Below are 20,735 nucleotides of genomic sequence, written 5' to 3'. Positions count from 1 at the left end.
GCCATTGTGAAAAAGACAAAGTTCCTCTTTGAATGGGACAAAAGATGGAAGAGAACTAGCAAAGTAAAACAAAAAAATCAATTCCAGGGAGTATCAGTATTTCTTTTGCCAATGTTTAATTGAGTCAATCACAAATATTGGCAAAATGCTGTATCAGAAATGATGGTTGACTTGTTCAAAATCAATTCAAATAACCATCAGCTGCAAAAAGAGAAGAAATCATATTATCACTTGGTAATGCTGTACTTTAAGAGCACAAAGTGATATACACTTTAGACCTATAGTTGCTTCTTGATAAATTTCTGGAGTGCCTTTTGCACAAATCTCTTCACTTACCATACTTTGTCATTATGTCAGCAGTTTACAAAAAGCTGAAGCTGTAAAATGGCTCCTAAAATAATGTGCCACTGCTGAATTCAAGCTGCATCCTAAATCTACCAGAAATGGGAGGGGCAGGGGAGGAGGAGTTCACCTCTGTAACACCACTGCATCTCCTCATCAGTGAAAAGAGGGCCCTCTCCCACTATTAACCTCTAGAGCATACCTTAAAGTTCCTTACTCCATTGATTACAGAAAACCTGTGAAAACAAGTTATCATTGCCTCCAACAAAAATGACCAGCTCCCCCTCCCCCCCCCCCCCACATGAAAATTGCAACTACACTAACTAGATCGCCCTTTGATTAATTTGTAAAGAACTATTTCCAAACTTGACTGATGACCAAAGCAAGAATGACCATCCCGACGGCAATCATTCCCAGCATCCACCAGCTGGAGTTGCCCTTCCCCTGTTGGCGGTCCTTGGAGGACAAATCGTCCAAAGACCTGAGAACGTTGCTGACCCTTGGACACTGTTTCGGATCGAGTCTCGATGCCACTTCATCCGCTGCCCGCAATCCGGACTGCACAGCCCCACTCAGGTAGCCGTTCCAGTAAGTGGCCGTCTCAGTACCAGCCCAGTGGATTCTGCACAGGTTGGAGGTTAGATTTTAGAATGGTCAGACCTGTCCAATTGTATTCAATGATAATCACCATGTTCACATATGGAGTTTGAAATCTCTCTCTCTCTCTGTCTCCTTTTTCTCCCTCTTGTGAAACCAGCTATAGATTTGAATTTTGTGCATACTTTTTAAAAAACTTTCTATGTCATTGACTTTCAAAACTTTGCACACTAGATTTTCTAATTCCTAGCTATGATCAACTTATTCAACAATATGTTTAATATATGAAAATCACTTTTAGTTTTTGTTTTTTGTATTCTTCTGCAAGTCTTTTTTTTCATATTTTATAATCATATTTCTGAAGATACTGCAACCATTAGTGTAGTGTCAATATAGGGCTTCTTGGAGCCGTATATCCACATCTAAATAAGACAGCTTTTATTTAACTGATATATTACTATGTGCTCTTATACTGAGATTTCCACGCAGGAGCTCATGTCCTTTTCTGGAGGTCATTATGAGTAAAAGTGAAGATCAAGACTTCTGAGAAGATTAAATGAAGCATGAGAGACTTAGGGAGCTAAATGAGGATGATGATGATGACCTTGCCACCTCTGCTCATATGAAGAGAGGTGATGCATCACTCTAGAAGCTCACCTTCCAAAAGGTTCCCTGATCGCATCCCAGAACTCTGCTGCTCCGGTTATACACAGGTTGACAGGGCACCCTCCATTGTATGGCTCTGTGATCCAGTCCTAAAGGGGTGAGCCACACCCAGTGGGGGAGTGGGGGAGGGGGGTGGTAAAGGGGAGAGAAGAGATGTAAGGATGATGCAGAGATGGTATGTCATACACACTACACACTTTGGTCCGATGTACTATGGTAGGCCTTCTGTAGGACATTCTACAGAAAGTTTACCATTCATTTTATTACCATTATTTGTATCATCAGCATTATATCACTTAATCAATCAGTTATTTTCTCTTTGCGATGTTTCAAGTATGTGAATAGATTATTTCCTTTTCACTAACATTTATGTCATCACTGTATATATCTTTGTGAAGGCCTCATTGAGTAGAATAACCCTACTACTGACTTCAAGCATTCAAGCTTTTAGTAGAAAAAAAAAAGGTAATGTACACTTTGGCCCTGCATAATTCTTGTAAAGTATATTATATTCATGAAAAACTCTTCGTTGTGTGAAATATTGAAGTTACGACACATACAAAAGCTGGTTCTAAAAAAAAAAAAAGACGAAAAAACATTCGTAATGGGGGTTAGGGCATATAGAAAAAGCGTGTTTTCAATAATAGTTTCTTTCCTTTTACTGTTTCAAGACCACTAAAATACAGCAGTTAACCCAACTATGCTGTATGCCCGGGGAAAACATAACTGCAAGCTACTGAAGAACTGCCTCTTTATTTGTCTTGCAATAATCATAAATTCCATCCAAAATATATTACAGAACAATACTGTTTTTCCATCCTTGGATCCTAAGAAGACAAGCGGAACAATAAAATGAAGATATTGAAAGGAAGTTCAGGTTTTTTTTTTCTTTCAAAGTGTAAACCCAAAGTTTGAATCCAAATTTGAGTGAAAAATGTCTAGAAGCAAGACTAGCAGCATGAATGCAGTGACCCAGATTGCTTTCACTCAATATGTTATGTGTATTGCTTATAGGGAAATGCTGGAAAATAGCAATTAGTAAACAAGGAAAATGTTTCTTACCTTGTCCCTGAACTCAATCGGGGATTTAGCTTCCGGTCCAAGGAATTCTGCTACATGTTCTAAGACAGCTGCCTTCCTCTCCTCATACTGAAAAAAAAAACCCACAGCGATTCAAGTCTTGGCAAAAATATTTCATGTGTCAAAAAATACATCAAAAATGTTGTATGCTGTATAACGAAGTGACCTATACAATTATTTAAGAACACATTGTGCAGACTGCTATTTCAGACGACAAATGGAGAATCCATGATGGTAAAATTACAGGTATATTTTTATTCCAATATCCTACCTGCATTGAGAGTGTAAAAAGATATACAATCACCTCCTTTTTTTTTTACTCCTTGAATACTGCAACTCTACTTATCATCAAAATCAAATCAAATTGAACAGAAGTGACTGAAACCTCCTATCTAGACAAATCACAATAATTACAGAGTTTCGCCATGAAGGTAAATGTGTTTAGAATTTGGGTGCTGAGTAGAAAACTTCGGAAAATCCATACCAAAATAAAAGCTCCCAAACTTCAAACATTTTTCTAATCCACATTTTTTCTTCAACTAGCCTTGCTACCATGCTATGTGATTATAAATTCACACTCTCTTAAAAAAAATATATAAACAGCAAAGGAGAACATACACAAAACAATATCATTTAGAAAGATCTGACATAACAAGGAGTTGGTCAGTGGGTGGGGTTTGCATCAGTTGCCAGGCGACAGTTACCTTCTTCGTGCCCCAGTGATCGGCATTGTTGTAGAAGCCAACCAGACCTGGGCTTTCATTGGACGTTGTGCAGTCAGCAACATACAGCACTGGTCCGGCGTAGCTTCCTCTTTCCACCTTCTCATGGCAGAAATTCATGATCTCCCCAGAAAACCCCTTTTCTCTCCAAAAGGCCTGAAAAAAAAAAACACACCAGTATCTTCATTTGCCTTTGTTTTTTTCTTAACATTTACTCATTTTGTGTACAAAATACACTTCTCATTACAGCTTTTTTTCCCAATAATTCTCCAATAATTTTATTCCATGGTCAATATCTTTTGAATAGTTATTAGAGTGCTTACCCACATGGAATCGCACTTGATTATGGATTGTTTGTCGTTTTGTGTATTATTGACAGCTTCTACTTTGCGAAAGAGCACTAGCTTATCTCTTAATCAAACAATGTTAAAGAAGTGAGGTGGAGAATAGGAATAATGGGAGATAAATAGCAATTGAATGAGAAGTGCAGTGAGTAAGCCACAAGAAAATTAGAAACAGACAGACAGACATACAGACAGACGGTGTGGAAAAAGAGAAAGCCAGAGATATGTCTGCATGGTTGCAATGTGTTGACAGATTAACATCGATCCTCAATCTGAAACACCATCAAAGTCAAAGTGGTAGAATGACCAGTGATGATAAGTTAACAATGCACTTTGCAGTATGTGAAGAGTTGCTTTTTGTGATAGTTCTACCACTCACTGTCTTGTAGGTGATGATGAATTTGAAGAGGTTGCCCATCCTCATGTAAGACGCCATATTCTGTCTCCTAATGGGAACAGGCGAGTACTGGAGGGAAGCTGGGGGTGGGGGGAGGTTGTCCATGCAACAAAAACAAAGACAAATTTCACTCATTAATTTGTGTGAAGATAAAGCTGAGTGAAGAGTTGCTTCAATCACCTCACTCAATCAACATTACACACTCACAAACTCATTCTAGGTCACTTATAACATACCTACAACTGTACATACTCATCATGAATTCACTCAATTAAACATTCCCTAACATACACACAGTCTCTCTTCTATTCACTCACTTACACACAATGCACATTCCCTCACTCATTCATTCAGCATTCCACAAATCTCCTTCAAAATTGGTTATAGATCCCATTCCCTTGTCAAAAAAAAAAAAAAAAAAAAAAATTGGTAAAGACCCAAAGATCTACTCAATAGCAAGCCTGGCAATTCAAGTGTAACAATGCCCTAACCCAACAGACGAGCCATGATGACATGATAATAATTAGAGGGATTTAGGTAATCTCTATTCATGAACAATTAGTTTTCAGATATCTGAGCCAATCGCTGGGGCTAATCGGTGAAGAAAGAACTTGCGAAGTGCCAATTGGTACACAAAGCACAATTCAGGGCTATTTAAGTAGCCACATTCCAGTCATCATGGGCACTGGAAACTGAATCATCTCTTTTACAGGCCTCTCAACGAGTGTTGAAGATATTCATTCCTTCAACACTTCAGAAAGCAAAATCTAGTCATGCACTCTCTTTTCCACCCCTTTTTCCGTTGTATACTTGAAGGACAAGTTCACCATTATAGACATGTGGGTTGAGTGAATACAACAATATTAATAGAACACATCAGTGAGAGTTTGAGGAAAATTGGACAATCCGTTCAAAAGTAATGAATGTTTAAGTTTCTGCTCAGTCATGGCTGGATGACAAGACTACTATAGCTTGTGATGTCACGATATAAAGAAAGAATAGAGAAAATTGAACATATTTCCAGTTTTCTCAAATAACGAAAGAACACTCGACTTCTCTCTTTCATAAGGCAGGGGAAATAATATTACCCTTAACATATGTCAGTAATAAGTCAAAGAAATGTGCACTTTATTCAAAAAGTAAAGTTTTGTGAAATTCTCTTTTTATTTTCTTTGTATTGTTTTATGCATGTGACATCACACACTGTAGTAGTCTTCTCATCCAGCAGTGACTGTGCAGATACATATTCATAACTTTTGAACGGATTGTTCGATTTCCCCCAAACTCTCACTGATGTGTTCTACTAATATTCTTGCCTTCACTCAATCCACATGTATTTTCTGTTGAAAATTGATGATGTCAGTGAGGGCTTTATTTTGACCGATAACAAAGTAACACATACACGTCTGGTACCAGTATTCAAGCTTTTAAGTAGACTGCGACACTCTTACCTGCCAAAGCGTGCTGAATGGCATATGAAATAAGACTTGATAACTGTTACTTAAAAGTTGCTTTCCTGGCAGCAGACGGCTCCCTGCGCATGAAATCTTAATTATAAAGTATCTCATTTATTTATTCATTTTCTGAGTAATTGATCTTATGTACATTATTGCTATTATGCAGAGGAAAGGAGCAAATATTCAAATGTAAATAATGCACCTCCTAAACATAACGACATCAACAACAAAGAAGGTTACTTACCTGCACAGTTGGTTGGCATGGCACTAATGACATATTTGCAGGAGAACGTCTTGCCAGACAGAGTTTGAACCTTGACCTTTCCATCAACCTCGGCATCGCTCTGGTCAATGCAGAGGACCGGTTCGGTGAAGTGGAGATTGGACGAACCAATTTTTTCTGCAAGCTTCTTGCTAACGATTTGGGCTCCTCCCTTTGATTTTACACACACACAAAACAAAAAAAAAATCACACACACACAACAGAGAATATTGTGAATAAACACAGCCTCACACATAACACACATCGGGGGATCAGGGATATGAACGTGGATGCAAATATCTTCCTTTTCTTTAACAAGTCGGGTCATTCATGTATGCTCCATTATAGCGTTGAAACACCTTAAGAGTGGTGCCTTATGGATATAGGACATGACAGGGAAAGAAAAATGAAATCCAGCCATCCAATGCAAAAATGACTATAAATCACAAATGCATCTTCAGCTGATTATTATGCAGCAAGTCCAACAACCACCATGCAGATGCAGTTCTATCAATATATCATCTCAGTCAGAAACTATAAAAGATATCACCTCTTCCACAACAAAAACTTGAAGTCCATTATAAAAGTAAATTCAAAACACTTTGATTCAAACCATTAACCGTTTTGGGGTGAGTTCTTGATGAGTGACAATGACAATCATTTTGGTTTGAAAGTGGCAACACATTATGAAAAAGAACAGTATTGCTTGAAAACATAGTGTAGATCTTGTAATTTTTGGAAATCATCAAAAACTAGACAAATTTGACTAACCAAGCAATTTGACTTGGATTCCTCTGCTTCTCATGTATAATTATGTGCACATGGTCCTTTACTAACATTACGAGATGTCAGATGAAATTCATTGACCCTTGACCACTAATGAAGTATTGACCATTAGCCCTCTTGCATAAAGGAGATATATATCCGATTCATTTTTATCTGTTACATAAAATAGCATTATCATTAATCGACCTATCTGGCAAAAATCATAGACAACTTGACATTTCAACTTCATTTGTGTGGCCTCTAAACATGACCTTTGACCTTACTTCCTTCCTAGCTGCAGTTACAGCTGGAAAAAAGTATTAAAAGACCTTTGATCTTTAACCATCTATACTACCACTATGTTCAAACAAATAATTGTGAATCTATTTTCCAGTCCATTGACTTTAATCATCACAGAATATTTCTGGCTGATGAGTCCATTGCTGGATATGGCATTTTTGTGCAAATTTGATTACAGTGACCTCTGGCTAATTATCTATTACCACTTTGATTACAAGTACATATTATTTTTACCAGTCTGATATGCCAAGTGACATTATTACTGGACTTTGGCATACTAGGTGAGGTTGTACAGCTGAAAAATGTTCTTTTTGGCCTAAATTCAGTAACCAATGACTGTTCCACTTAAAGCGATTTTGCCAAAACCTAATGTGCACAACTATCGTACACCACATGGTCTTGTATTCAGAAAATTTACCTTAATCCTACTCTCTTGTGCTGCTCCGTCTTCATTGAAATACAGCATTCTATTGCTGATGCCAGAGTTGAGATAAAACAGATAGTTGAGGGCGCTGTAACCTCTTTCCTCTGAACCATTAACAGCGTAGAACACTTTACCTATTAGATCCCTGGCACCTTGTTCACCACACAAAGTAAACATTTGAATATTAAACAGAAATAAACAAAGACAGCAATTCACAAAAAACAAAATTCATTCCATAACAAACTGCAACCTCTTGCTACCTTAAAGATAATATAAAGTTTTGGTACCTCGAAAGTTTCCCTGAGTTTCCTTGTCTTAGTTTGTGTTTCAGGTTAAAGTACCTTTCATATAACTAACACTGTGAGACTTACTCGCCCCAAAGTGCTCTCATGTCTTAGTAATCATGCAATAATGGTTTCGTACAATACGTTTATAGTGATTCTCGCGGTACCGCGTCGAGTCAAACTAATGGCTCGTTCGCATTTTTCAGAGCCCGCTCTGCTCTGGTACGAAACCATTATTGCATGATTACTAAGACATGAGAGCACTTTGGGGCAAGTAAGTCTCACAGTGTTAGTTATATGAAAGGTACTTTAACCTGAAACACAAACTAAGACAAGGAAAATCAGGGAAACTTTTGAGGTACAAATGTACCAAAACTTTATATTATCTTTAATCTTGATTTCTTTAACCCGTTGAGGACGGTTTGATTTTGCCACAACACGCATTTCCCATAGACACCTGCCCGAGTATACTAGGGACTCGTCCTCAATGGGTTAAAGAACTTTTATTTGCATAAACTTTTTCATGTCAGTGAATGAATCCTGATCATTGCCAACATGTACATTTGAATAAATGAGGCCAATGTCCATCACAAAAGTAGTCTCTCATTAGGGGATCGAAGCCTAGTAACGAATCCATAAATCATCATATGTGTATATACATAATGCTGATACATGCATATCAAAGTGCAGAGGTGCCTTTTTATAACAGCAGACAGCAGAATCTGATTAAGATACCTATATCATAGTGTTCTGTGTTAACACTTTAGAACACACTCATTCCCAGTGGTGACTTCCTGTAGATAAGATATCTCTTCTACACAACTAACCGGAAACCTGCATCCTTATATTGCATAGCCTCACTTTGGATTTTATCAGGTTAAAGAGAGGTATAAAGGGACAGGGGAAAAACAATAATGTGTCTAAGATGTGTGGTTTGTTTTTTCAGATGTGAAAAGGATTGTCTACTACAATTAATACCACTGGCTCAAATGTGACCCAACATCACAAAACCAACAAAAAGTCGCCAGACATGGATTTTTAATTAAGGGCAGATTCTGAAAAAGCAGACTCTAAGCTTTAAAATGATGTATAACTCAATTCAAATGGACTCTCTTAACGTATCTAAATATTAGAAAGAAAGCACACGCTCTGGAAAATGTGAACTCGGAAGTACAGGCTCTGAAGTACAGGGTCTATTCAAACGCTAATCTTCACCAAGCCATGCTGGCTGTGAGATGAATGGAACAAAAAAACAGGATGTAAACCACTGGAGCAACAACAATGAAGGGATTATCAGATTAAGCTGAGATTGAGCATGCTCCATTAAACACATTCTGCCCATGATTAATGCCAACTTTCAGATCACTAGCATTATTTTTTTTTCAAAAAGTTATTAGAGTTGAAAGTGCAACAGTGTGCAAAGGATTTTCAAGAAATGAAAAGGGGCCTCTAACACATACCTGATCACACTACTCTACAAAAAAGAGGGGTTGTAGAAAAACTGATGAAAACACACTTTCCCATTATTTTATGATCCCAAACTTAATAAAGCATAATCCAGAAGAAGAACAGCTCTTTCAGAAAATATGGGAAACTCAAATTGACTTGGTTGACCCTTTTCACCTTTTTTGAGTCCTCGCATGAAATCAAGGCATGCGACTTTTTGTTGATTTTGTGATGCACGGTCACAAATGTCTATAAATCAATATTGTGTGAGCCAATCAAGGAACAATTGGAAGAATATATTTAGGTTATGCGTGACTGTGATATCACCTGCATAAAATCACTAAATCTGTTTGTCAGGGCAGTGTCACACGTTCTAAACTTTCTCAGAAGAAGAAGAGCTTGTTTGTTCTTTCTGTACAATTTTGTTGAAAATATATCAACTGCCATGTATATTGCTGCACCTCATAGAAAACCAATGCAAGTATACTCTATCAAAGCCATTCATCACAGAAAATAATCTTTCTGTCATTTTGTTGGTGGGGACAATGAGGAATGTTTTATCATCAAGTTCATGTGACTTATCAGGGTTTTTCCCATAAAATTAAGCAATTTTCAAATGATGGTAACATTCAAATTACAAATAATGACATTCAAATATTTTAGTTTCATATTTTAGTTTATCAATACTTTCTCTGATTTGTTCCTCTGTTATAACACACACACACATACACTGTGTGTATATACATATATATATATGTGTATATATATTTTTTTTTTCAACAGAAATTATCATCAAGAGGCATATAATATTTTCCTTTCATGTTTAAAATGTTTAACAACAGTATTGTGTTGCAGGTAATTGATACTGCCTGTGTTGCTGGTCCCTCAAAACAAGCCAGGTTTTATTTCAGTAATACAAGAAGTTATTTTGAAATCTATACAGAACTCATCAAGGAAGTTTGATTCTTTGTTCCATGGACAAAATAAGTAATTTTACACAGGAATAAATTGTATGATCATTTTCCCCTTCTCTTCTGTACCTTCACGAAGACAAAGTTGATATTTAAAGCATCATACACATGACCTACACAAACTAGATCACAAATAAACATAGATTATCATCACAAAATATTTTAAGATAACAGTTCCATATTTCATGGAATATTCTAATGGCAAATGCCAACTGCAGACAAAATCATGCAGCCTTTGGGAAATACATATGTCCTATGTTTGATATTGTGTATGTTATTTGGGTCTACTGTTGAATGTGTATTAGCTGATGCCTGTATGCATCACAGTAGGATCCAAGGTATTTAAGTGCCTGTAAAATATACCCGCACCGGCACTTGCAGACATTATGTACATAAGGCAGTATCTACGAGCAGGCTAATAAGGAGCATGTGATATTGCCTATCATGTATCACTGTAGGGTCAACGTATTAAAAGTGCCTGTACATTTGTATGCATATTGGCAGTGTCTATGAACAGGCTGGCCAAATAGGCATGACAGGGATAAAAGTACTGAGAGAAGTACAGCAAGCAAGGAAGTTATACTTACTTTTGGTCCAAGTATTTTGGGCAACATAGGTCTCAAAAGTCATGTTGTCATAGCGATCAGCATTGGGTGCTTTCCAAGGGGCATCGCAGGGCACAGTCTTGGCCACTGAATCTGTCTAAAGTGTGGAGAAATTAAATCATCAGTACACTTCTTAATGCAATATAAAACATAAAACCATTTCGGCCATGTACTGCCTATGGTACGTTATGCCTTTTGGACTTCCCAACAATTTTGCAGTTGGTTAAATTAGGCCCATAATTGGCATTTTTATGGGAGGGTTCAGAATTAGAAAAAGTGGACCTTTTTATATCCACTTCTGGGTTATATCAGCTGACAAGCAAAAAAAAAAAAAAAAAGGCTCGCCGTGCAATTTTTTTCGTTTCTTGTGCCACTTCTGGGTTTCATCAGCATATTATTAGTTTTGCATGTCTTTTAATTCCCATTAGCACCCAACTAAAAAAAATTGAAATGAAAAACCATTGCAAAAATTATGATGTATATTAATATGTTATAGGAGCTATGTCAAAGCATTGATGTGTTTAATATGATAAGTATGATATTGAGGTAATTAAAGGCTTGTTTCAAGAAGGTTCAGTTCTGCAACTATAAAACAAAGTACTGGCAACAGCTAGATACAACAAATCACATCATAGAGTATTCTACACTATAAGTCGCTATTTGTGCATTTTTTTTTTTAGTATTTTCTTCATCACTTTGCAATAATTCAATAACCCACTGAGGACAAGCTGATTATGATGAATAAAAAAAAAAATAAAGGGGGTGCAATGGGTGCGCATGCCCCCAATTTGATTTTGTCTTTTTTTCAAAGAAAAGCATGCATGCATGAAATTGCACAATGATCGTTGTCAGCCAATAGTACTGGCAACACAAATATATTTAAACTGCTTTGCCCACCAGCCCCCCCCCCCCCCCATCCCTTTACGGAATTCGCGGATATGAGTGCCCCTGGTAAGCACATTATAAATTATAGGTACTTTTGTATACCTTCCATTCAAAGTTCATGAGGTCTAGAAGGGCGAAGATGGAGAAGGCTGGAACCTCTCCCTCGAAGGATTGGACCCTGTGGTTGGCTCCGTACTGCTGCAGCTTGCGCCCCTTGGTGAACTGGGGGTAGTGCTCCATACCAAGCTCCTTGAGGAGCCAGAGGATGTGGTGCTGTGTTCTAGGGGAGGGAAGTTGGCATATCCTTTGTGTTCTGGTGCAAGTATGTGGCTGGCCATTCTCTTTAAACATAATGTGGCATGCAGGGCTGGCATGGTCTCAAACACATGCTAATAGTCAGCTTGAAAATCACACATAGTGACAAAAGTTATTCGGCAGTTGTTGGTACGGGCTGTTTATAGTGAGGTAATTGGAAGAGCATGAAAGTCATAATGGCAATAAAATTCAAATATGTTGATGAGCAATAATGATGACGATCATGCATCATTATCATATGATTATCATCACTATATATTCATATATTCATCATCATCATGCATCGTCATCATCATCATCATTTTTCTCAGAGTGTATAAATATATGATAAGAGTGATTTTTTGAAAGTTAAGAATTAAGGTGCAGTAAGACACCACAGGTCAAGGAAAGAGATGGGGGCAGGGAAGAGGAGAGGGTTCTTATCACCTGCTGACCCACTGTCCACCGAGGTCCCATGTATCAGGCCCATTGGCTCCCTGCATGGTGACTGTATGAGTTCGACCTCCGACCCTGTCTGCACAAGGACAAACAGTACAATATAACGAGTCTCCAAGGCAATTTCAGATTAGCTAAGTAAAGTGCTCTAGATCCAGGTAAGTAGTTGAAATGTAACACCATAGGCAATTATGCACACACACAAAAAAAAAAACTTCCATCAAGATAAGGCAAAATTATCAATATTTCTAATCATTTGAAATAATATCATTTTGGATGTTTACCCTCAGATATTACTATAAAAGAAAATAATATCAATATTGGTGGATCAATCAAAAGGAGAAATGACATGTTAAGATTATTAAATACATAAAATTATAAAGATTTTTACAGTAGGAAATGCTTACAAAGAGAGAGAGAGAGAGAGATGTGACTCATTACAGGATTCTAAAAAGGGTGGTTCTGAACAGAGGCAACTGCTTTATTTTAGCATGATCCTTTCCCTTTCTGATCATTTTTCTCATCATAAATTAATGTATACCAGAAATGATTAAATGTTAAAGACATATGTATAGAATGATTGAACTATAGTTGTTGATGTTGTTGTTGTTGTTTTTACTAATATGCAGAAAGATGAGTGTGACATTGATTTTAATCTAACCAAAATTAATATGTCTTTGTCACTTAATTTCATAAGTCACTACATACAAACATGAATAATGAAGACAGTTTGCGTTGGGGGCCAAGATTTTAGTTGGCTTTGGGCTATAGCCACTATTTCTTTCATTTTTTTTCTTGTTTTTTTTTTTTTTGGGGGGGGGGGGGGCTGCATGATTTATAAATTGTGTGCAGATAACAGAATTGCTAAAATTAAACAGCTTTTTATTTTTCAGAACTATATCCCACAAAATCCCACCATAAACAAACAAAATATGAAGAAAAATGTCCCAGAGGAAGCTAGAAAATGAGGAGTACACATGAAAGATGATGGCAGAAAGAAAGAAAAGAGCAAGAAAAGAAAAATGACATATAAAATAAAAGGTACAAAGGATTACGTTTCTTTGAGAGAATTAAAAGAGAGGGAGAAAAAGATACCTATGAAACATACAAAATGCATTGGAAGGAGCTAGTAGAGAGGTTAGGGGAAATGAAGAGAATGAAGATGAAAATATTAGATAGCTGATATAAAAGGAAAATTAAAGAACTGTCAAGAGTCAAAACAAATACCTTTAGCCTCCAGAACAGCCACCTTGCATCCTGGAATAGTCTTGGTGAGGTGGTAGGCAGCCGTCAGACCCGCTAGCCCAGCACCAATCACAATCACGTCATATTCATCTGTCACAGAGCCCTCGGGTTGAGCCATGGCTGACCTGTACTACTACTAGTAGCGGATACGATCGATTTTTATCGACACGTTTTAATAATCAAAATAGATTTTAACCAGGTGTTATGCACGCAGAAAACAGATAGGTACTAGCCTGTTCAGCGAAAATATAAGTAGGCCTATATAATCTCTAGGGCCGGTACTTCAAAACTGCTGCTTTTTCTAGATTTGGTTGGAAAATGACATCGCGTTTACTAATTGGTACAGACCTAATTACTGCAGGAACGTCTGTTCTGCTTCAGTCGCAAAACACACAGTCTCGCGGGCCATGCAGACACGTACAAACAAGCTCGCGAGACATATCATCGTATTGTTATTCATGGGCGTCACCAGGGGGGTGCGTTGGGTGCGATGGCACCCCCTTAGATCTTTAAAAAAAAAAAAAAAAAAAAAAAAAAAAAAAAAAACACCTTCAGTCTGCGAGCGAACTCAACGCCGGACGCTAAATGATTATTCTTTTCTATTTTTTTTCTTTCAATTTTGCACCAGGGACAAAAAAAAAATATTACATTTTATACATATCTATTTACTAGTATTCTATACAGTGTTTACTATGTATCGACCGTACTGTACATCTTTACACGGTACGGAGCACGTACACGTTTGCATGTTCGTGTGCTACCAGGGAGGTGAGAGGAAAGTCTCACCTCCCTGGTGCTACTTACAAATATGTAGGGTCTATGTACGTTACTTCAGACCAATCCATATTGCCAGTCCAAGAGCGAGCCTTAGCCTCATTTAAAAAAAAAGAATGGAGGGGCAAGCATATTATTTTGCCTACCCCCCCCCCCCCATAATTCCAGAGACAAGAAGATTTTCTTACCTTTTTTTTGACAGAAAAAAAGTTACCCCATAAAAATATTGGAGGGGCAAGCATGTTATAATTTTGCCCCCCCCCCCCCCATAATTAATAATTCCCGAAATGAGAAGATTTTCTTTCTTTTGAAAGAAAACAAAAATGTTGCCCCCATAAAAGATATTGGAAGGCAAGCGCACCATTTGCCCCACCCCACATAATCATAATTCCCGCGATGAAGAGATTTTCTTGCTTCTTTGTTAGAAATCTGTCCAATTATTTCACCCCAAAGCAGTGGCGTAACTACGGAGGGGGGGGGGGGCGCCCTCCCACCCCCTCCCTCCATCCTCTGGTTTAAAACCAAAATATTAATTCAAGGGTTAGTAAACTGCTTTTGAATGAAAGGGTGATCAAGAAATAAGATATTTTTCTATGATTTCTTTTAAAGCAGAAATTTATAGAGAATCTAGAAATATGACAAGTTTGATATCTACGGAAAGCTAAGAAGCTAGTTAACAAAACTGGATATCTTTTAGACGATGTAACTTTACCCCAAACTGTTTTTGAGATTGAAAAACACCCAATTTCCATGACCACGTAGCTCCGTTCGCTACAAGAAACATCGGATTTGAGCGACGTCACCTAATGTGTATGAGCTGATTTGCCGTACGTCTATATGAGACCCGCTCTGGCAAAACCCGAAACTTCTCGGCAAATGTGATTTCGCGCTACAGCCCGAAAAAGGTCAAAAAATGACCTACCTCAGGGACCAAATTGACATTTTGATATCACGTTGTAGGGGAAATTTTCTAGTTTCTGACTGATATCAACAACATTTCAAAATACAACCTACAAAATGTGGAATTTTGAAGAGAAAAGTGGGATGTCAATCTCAAATGTTGGCCAAAATCTTACGTCTAAAGACCAAATCGCCTTCGCTTACGGCGAAAATGACTGTTCTTTTGGCGATCGTGTCTTAGATATTCTGCGTTGAACCCTGACACATTTGGTACCTACAGAAAGCTCTACCTCTGCTTATTCCAAGTATGGTCATGGCATGATGTCATGCTACTCACTTTCATTCATAAATTCGTCTGAAACATCGCGTAAACAGCCTTGTTGCTTATCAAGACAAGAAGTGATCGAAATACGTGTTCACGATTGGTCAACTGCGCCGAGGACCCCCTTGTTTACAAGCAACCTACGTGTTACACTATGGGGATCGCTGCAGCAGCGATGCATGCTTGCAGTGTATCGTGACTGCTGCTCAGCACGGAAATGTTGCAGTTTCCCGCTTTGTTAGAGTGTTTTTTTTTAGCAAGTTGAGGTAGAAATTAGAATTTAAACCAACACACAAGAGAAAAAGAAGGTCACATTTATCTAACAAACCTTCATCATGCCATTTCGAAGAAGAATCAAGCTGAAATCATGGCATCAAGGAATACCTCTTCACTGCCGATTCTGCTGGTACTGTTGTGCGTACACCTGATCACGGCAATCGCGAATCTTGAGCTGATTACGGTAGGTTTTGTGCTTTTCAAACGTCGTATTTCCGTAAATTTATGGGTGTAAAAATGATTTCCAATCAATTACAGCCCTTTGACTTAGTTATCATCCTTCATGAGTATGTATACCTCAGCTATACGCAATTCCCCCACAATGATCGATTTGTTGTGTCAATAATAACAGCAAATTGTTGCTGTACGAAGGAACAGCTGATCACGGCAATCGTGAATCTTGAGCTGACGATAGGTTTTGTGCTTTTAAAACTTCGTTTTCCGTAAATCTATGGGTGTAAGATATGATTCCAATGAACACAAACAAACAAACAATTTCACGACGTGAATATATAGTTTTGGCGGACGATTTATTCTAGATTGACAACAAATTACACACCAATTTCCTGAAAAGTGCGCACATTATTTGCCTATAGATACGTAAATCCCACTGGGTTGCATACACACGTGGTGACGTCACAGATTTGGCACTTTTCGTAGCCGCATCGAACTTTTTCCAGTGCTCAAATTTGGTAAAAATAAAGATTCTTATATTCAAAGCAGAGACAACTTTATTGCATGATTTATGTTAGAAATTAATCAAAATAACATTAAATGATGGAAAACAGTCAATTTATATGATATTATTTCCTATAAATTTCTTCTTTAACCATAATCAAATAGGTATCATTATGTACATGTAGTGTGAAACATTGTTCAAAAAGCCCGGAGCCGACAAAAGATTGTGATTCAGCGTGATTCCTGGTTGGCATTCTGCATAATAAGCATATTATAAATATGTGAAATAAATAAATAAAAAATGTGCGCAGTGTGTACTCAGAACATCCGAACGGGAGAGTCGCTACAATGTTGCGCAATGTGATGTAGAATTTACACCTTTGTACCTTACGCTTCGTTATATCAAAGCTAGATCATTGATTTTGCAGTGTTGCTTTACATACAAGTCTATATAAAAATGTCTTGCTTCGCCAATAAAAGACTTGACCTGGGCTAGTTCCTAACTTTTCCATGTATAATTATAATACACACACACAACAACACGCACAATGGGATGCTCTATAAAGTGCAGATTTTGGACATCATTTGCCCGCTTGGTCACTTCGACGCCACCTTGCTGGTCATACCTCCCCAGTCATGAACATAAACCGACACCCTTGACTACCAGTGGCGGATCCAGGGAGAGGGGCGCACCGGGCGTCCCCCTCCCCCATTATTTCCAAGCGAAAAAATATAGCTTCAAACGGCAGTTTTGGGACTGTAAAATGTCAAAATTTTCAAGCTCGCTCGCTCCGCTCACTCGCAGTTAGTCATAATGCCATTCTCCTGAAGTTGCTGCCAATAATTGCCGGCAGTTGCGCCCGGTGCACCCCCCCCCCCCCTTAATTTCCAAAGCGAAAAAATGTAACTACAAACGGCAGTTTGGGGACTGTAAAATGTCACAATTCTCCTGATATTCGTGCCAGTAATTGCCAGCAGTTGCGCCCGGTGCGCCCCCTAATTTCGAAAGCAAAAAAGGTCGGGGTATAGCTTCAAACAGCAGTTTTTGGACTGTAAATGTCAAAGTTTTCAAGCTCGCTCGCATGTAATCGTTATGCCATTCTCCTGATATTGCTGCCAGTAATTTGTCGTTTCACACCGTCATTATCCTATAGTCCATAATCCATTTATGGGGGGGGGAGGGGGACAACCCCTCTCACAACCTCCCCCTTATTGCTCGTTCCGCTTGCTCGGGCTCGGTCGCGTTCATGACATCAGTGTAAGAATTATTACTAAAAGTCTTGTATTATACCATTTATAGACAAATTATTCAATATCATTTACTTCAAAATGTACTGATACCTTAAACAAGTGGGACTGTTTCAAGTCGATAAAACACGCAAAAAACTGCATCAAATTGCACTATTTACAACATCAAAATGCAAAAAGTGCTCACCGTGCAAAGGGGGACACTCCCTTCCACATCCTCCCCCTCGCTCACTCCTCTCGCTTTTGCTTGGCCGCGTTCATGATATTCAGTGTAAATATTAAAACAGGAGGTTTATTCGGATGATACTATTTTACAGCCAAACTGTTCAATAATAATCTATACATGAAAATATATACTGCTACCTAGCCTACCTTAAACAAGTGGGACTGTTTCAAGTCGATAAAACGAGCAAAACATGCATCAAATTGCATCTCTGATACAACATCAAAATGCCATTTCAGTTCTAACCATGGGAGGGGGGGGGGGGCAACAGGCACTTCCACATCCCCCCCTTGCTCGCTCCCTCGCATACTACCCCCCCCCCCCCCCCAAAAAAAAAAAAGATTAAATCCTAGCTTGCCGGTGCCCTTTTCCCGCTTGGTTTCCCTTAAAAAAAAGAAAAAGATTAAATCCTAGCTTGCCGGTGCCCTTTTCCCGCTTGGTTTCAAAAAAAAAAAAAAACAAACAAACAAACAAACAAACAAACAAAAAAAAAAACAGTAAAAGTCTAGGGATGAGAGCTTCCTATATTCCAAATGTCTGTCCAAAAAAATCTCGTTACATTTAGTGTCAAAACGCAACCCCCCCCCCCTTGAAAAAAAGCTGGTGACGCGCCCCTGTTATCATCACGCGTAACCTTATGATAATATAATGAATGATTACAGCTGATGTGAACAATTACTACGTGACAAGATTACTCGAAACATGAGATATATCGCCTGTTTCGGTTTCATATGGTCTCTCTGTATGGATTCCTACGTTAGGTTATTAAGTAAAAAACGGCAAAAAAAGAAAACATTAGGAGGAATATTAAAAATCGAGTATTACCCCTGTATTACCCGTTTCAACTCACTTTTTGTCGAAGCAATTAAAGAGCCCCTGGTGATATTCCCTATATGAGATCGGTGTATTACGAACGCGTCGTGAAGCACGACAGCCAACGACCGGTGGTGGGTGATGTGAATGAAGTGGACTGAGTTGCGATATTGCTCAATAACATGTCATTGTACGTCTACCTACATGGCTGGCTCGCTGTTTATTTTAGCGACGTTTGTGCGGCTGCTGCTGTTTATATAGTTCCAGATCATAGTCAGTATATGTACTGCACGTAAACGACAAACAACAGACACTGGTATGTTATGTACGAATCTGAGGTAATGCATTATATACGTGGAGATAATTGCGGCTACAGTATTTCGGTCTGGTAGTGCTCTCTCTCACCGATGAAAGTCTATGATTAACAGCAGCACGTACGTCTGACTGAGAGACTCGCTGCTTCAACATAATAGTCGAGTTAAGAGTGACGTTTGTGCTATATAATATATATATGTTTGTATATGTTTAGTTTGTGATATATACATATATATATATATATATATATATATATATATATATATATCTGTGAGAGTCGTGCATATACTAGAAGCTCCATGCATGGATCCTTTGAGTATAGGGCGTATGCATGATCCATAAGAATATAGCCTTTAATATAGTTATGTCTTTCTAATACTCGTGAAGTAGAATCACAGATCAACACAAGCGTCATTTTTTCAAAATCACACCTCTGCTGACCCCCCCCCCCCCCCCCCAAAAAAAAAAAAAAAAAAAAAAACTATTCTTATTGTTTAGGCACTTCTCTATCTATCGCTAGCTGTCTTTGCAATAAACGCACTTAACCTAGCTAGCAATCTCTGTTTTAATCTGCTGAAGAATTGAATAACTGATAAATCCCATCTGTACATCGATATATCTCTGAATAATAATGAAGAGTTGATCGCAAAAAAAAAAAAATGAATCACCATTTAGGAATCACCATTTACAAATCACTATTTTCAAAACATTTTAAAGTAAGTCCATCATCAGATAAAGCAGTTGAAATGAAATCTTTCCAGTGATGCCTAACTTGTGCATAACATGGATATTCTTGTAGCTATGATTAAAAATGCCCCATATTTTCTTGTTCTCTGTTATTCCAGCAGAACTGCAAAGACAGTTTTGTATCTCAAATTGGCAAGAATTGAGTTAACTTGTTTTGTAATTAAACTTTTCATATGATATGAATTCAAGTTATACTCCCCATTTATCATGCACCATCTTTTCAATCAAATCTAGCCCTCTTTTCCTTATATTCAAAGCTATCACTCCACATAATCTATCTGTTTATCTATCATAAGTCAGCAATCCACATACATAATCTCTTTACTGATTGTTGTGTATTGCCTGACCTATCAACACATACCTACCTCTTGCAATTTCTCTGGCAATCTACTAACCTGTCCATCTCTAAATGTGTTTTGAACTCAAATGCATGTCAGCCTCTGATATCTTTCATCCCTGGAAAATGTGTATAGACATTTACCACTTGGATATTTAGTATGTGAAGTTGGTTGTTCATTCCTCTAATCTGTCATGTATTTTGACAAATCAAACAAAACGAAATATATACATACCTAAACGTATAACATATCAATCACACTTGTTTGTGGATATCTGTACATTTGTTTTCTTTTTGTTTTTATTTATTTGAATTTTTAATGATGTATTCATCAGTCTGTATCAATTAGGTAAAAATGTAATGAAGTTTGTGAAAATGCAAAGTATGTAGAGAGAGAGAGAGTATAATTATCGTGCATAAATGCATTGCATATATGCATCAAATTTACAAAATTATTAATATGTATAAACATAATGTAGTGTATACCTCTTTCTTGCCTGTTCCTCGTATGATTTGTGCTCTAGAAGCAGCCTAAATTTTAATTTTGCCATAGGCGGTCT

At 37.8% G+C, this 20,735-nt stretch overlaps 1 protein-coding gene across 1 annotated transcript; it reads right to left on the bottom strand.

Annotated features, from left to right (window-relative positions):
- Positions 1–250: 250 nt before the first annotated feature.
- On the bottom strand, positions 251–13,712 carry LOC140231991 (probable flavin-containing monoamine oxidase A). The gene is made up of 11 exons (XM_072312143.1): positions 13,525–13,712; positions 12,289–12,376; positions 11,650–11,827; positions 10,645–10,759; positions 7,351–7,508; positions 5,850–6,039; positions 4,131–4,228; positions 3,390–3,563; positions 2,668–2,754; positions 1,597–1,694; positions 251–964 (listed from the first exon to the last, which is right to left on the bottom strand). Exons 1-11 carry the CDS (start codon positions 13,658–13,660, stop codon positions 697–699), a joined length of 1,590 nt encoding a protein of 529 aa, XP_072168244.1. The 5' UTR covers positions 13,661–13,712; the 3' UTR covers positions 251–696.
- Positions 13,713–20,735: the final 7,023 nt, after the last annotated feature.

This window comes from Diadema setosum, chromosome 8 (genome assembly GCF_964275005.1).
Source record: "Diadema setosum chromosome 8, eeDiaSeto1, whole genome shotgun sequence".
NCBI lineage: Eukaryota > Metazoa > Echinodermata > Echinoidea > Diadematoida > Diadematidae > Diadema > Diadema setosum.
Note: the sequence above shows the minus strand (reverse complement) of the source record. Positions and strands in the feature narration are given on the sequence as shown.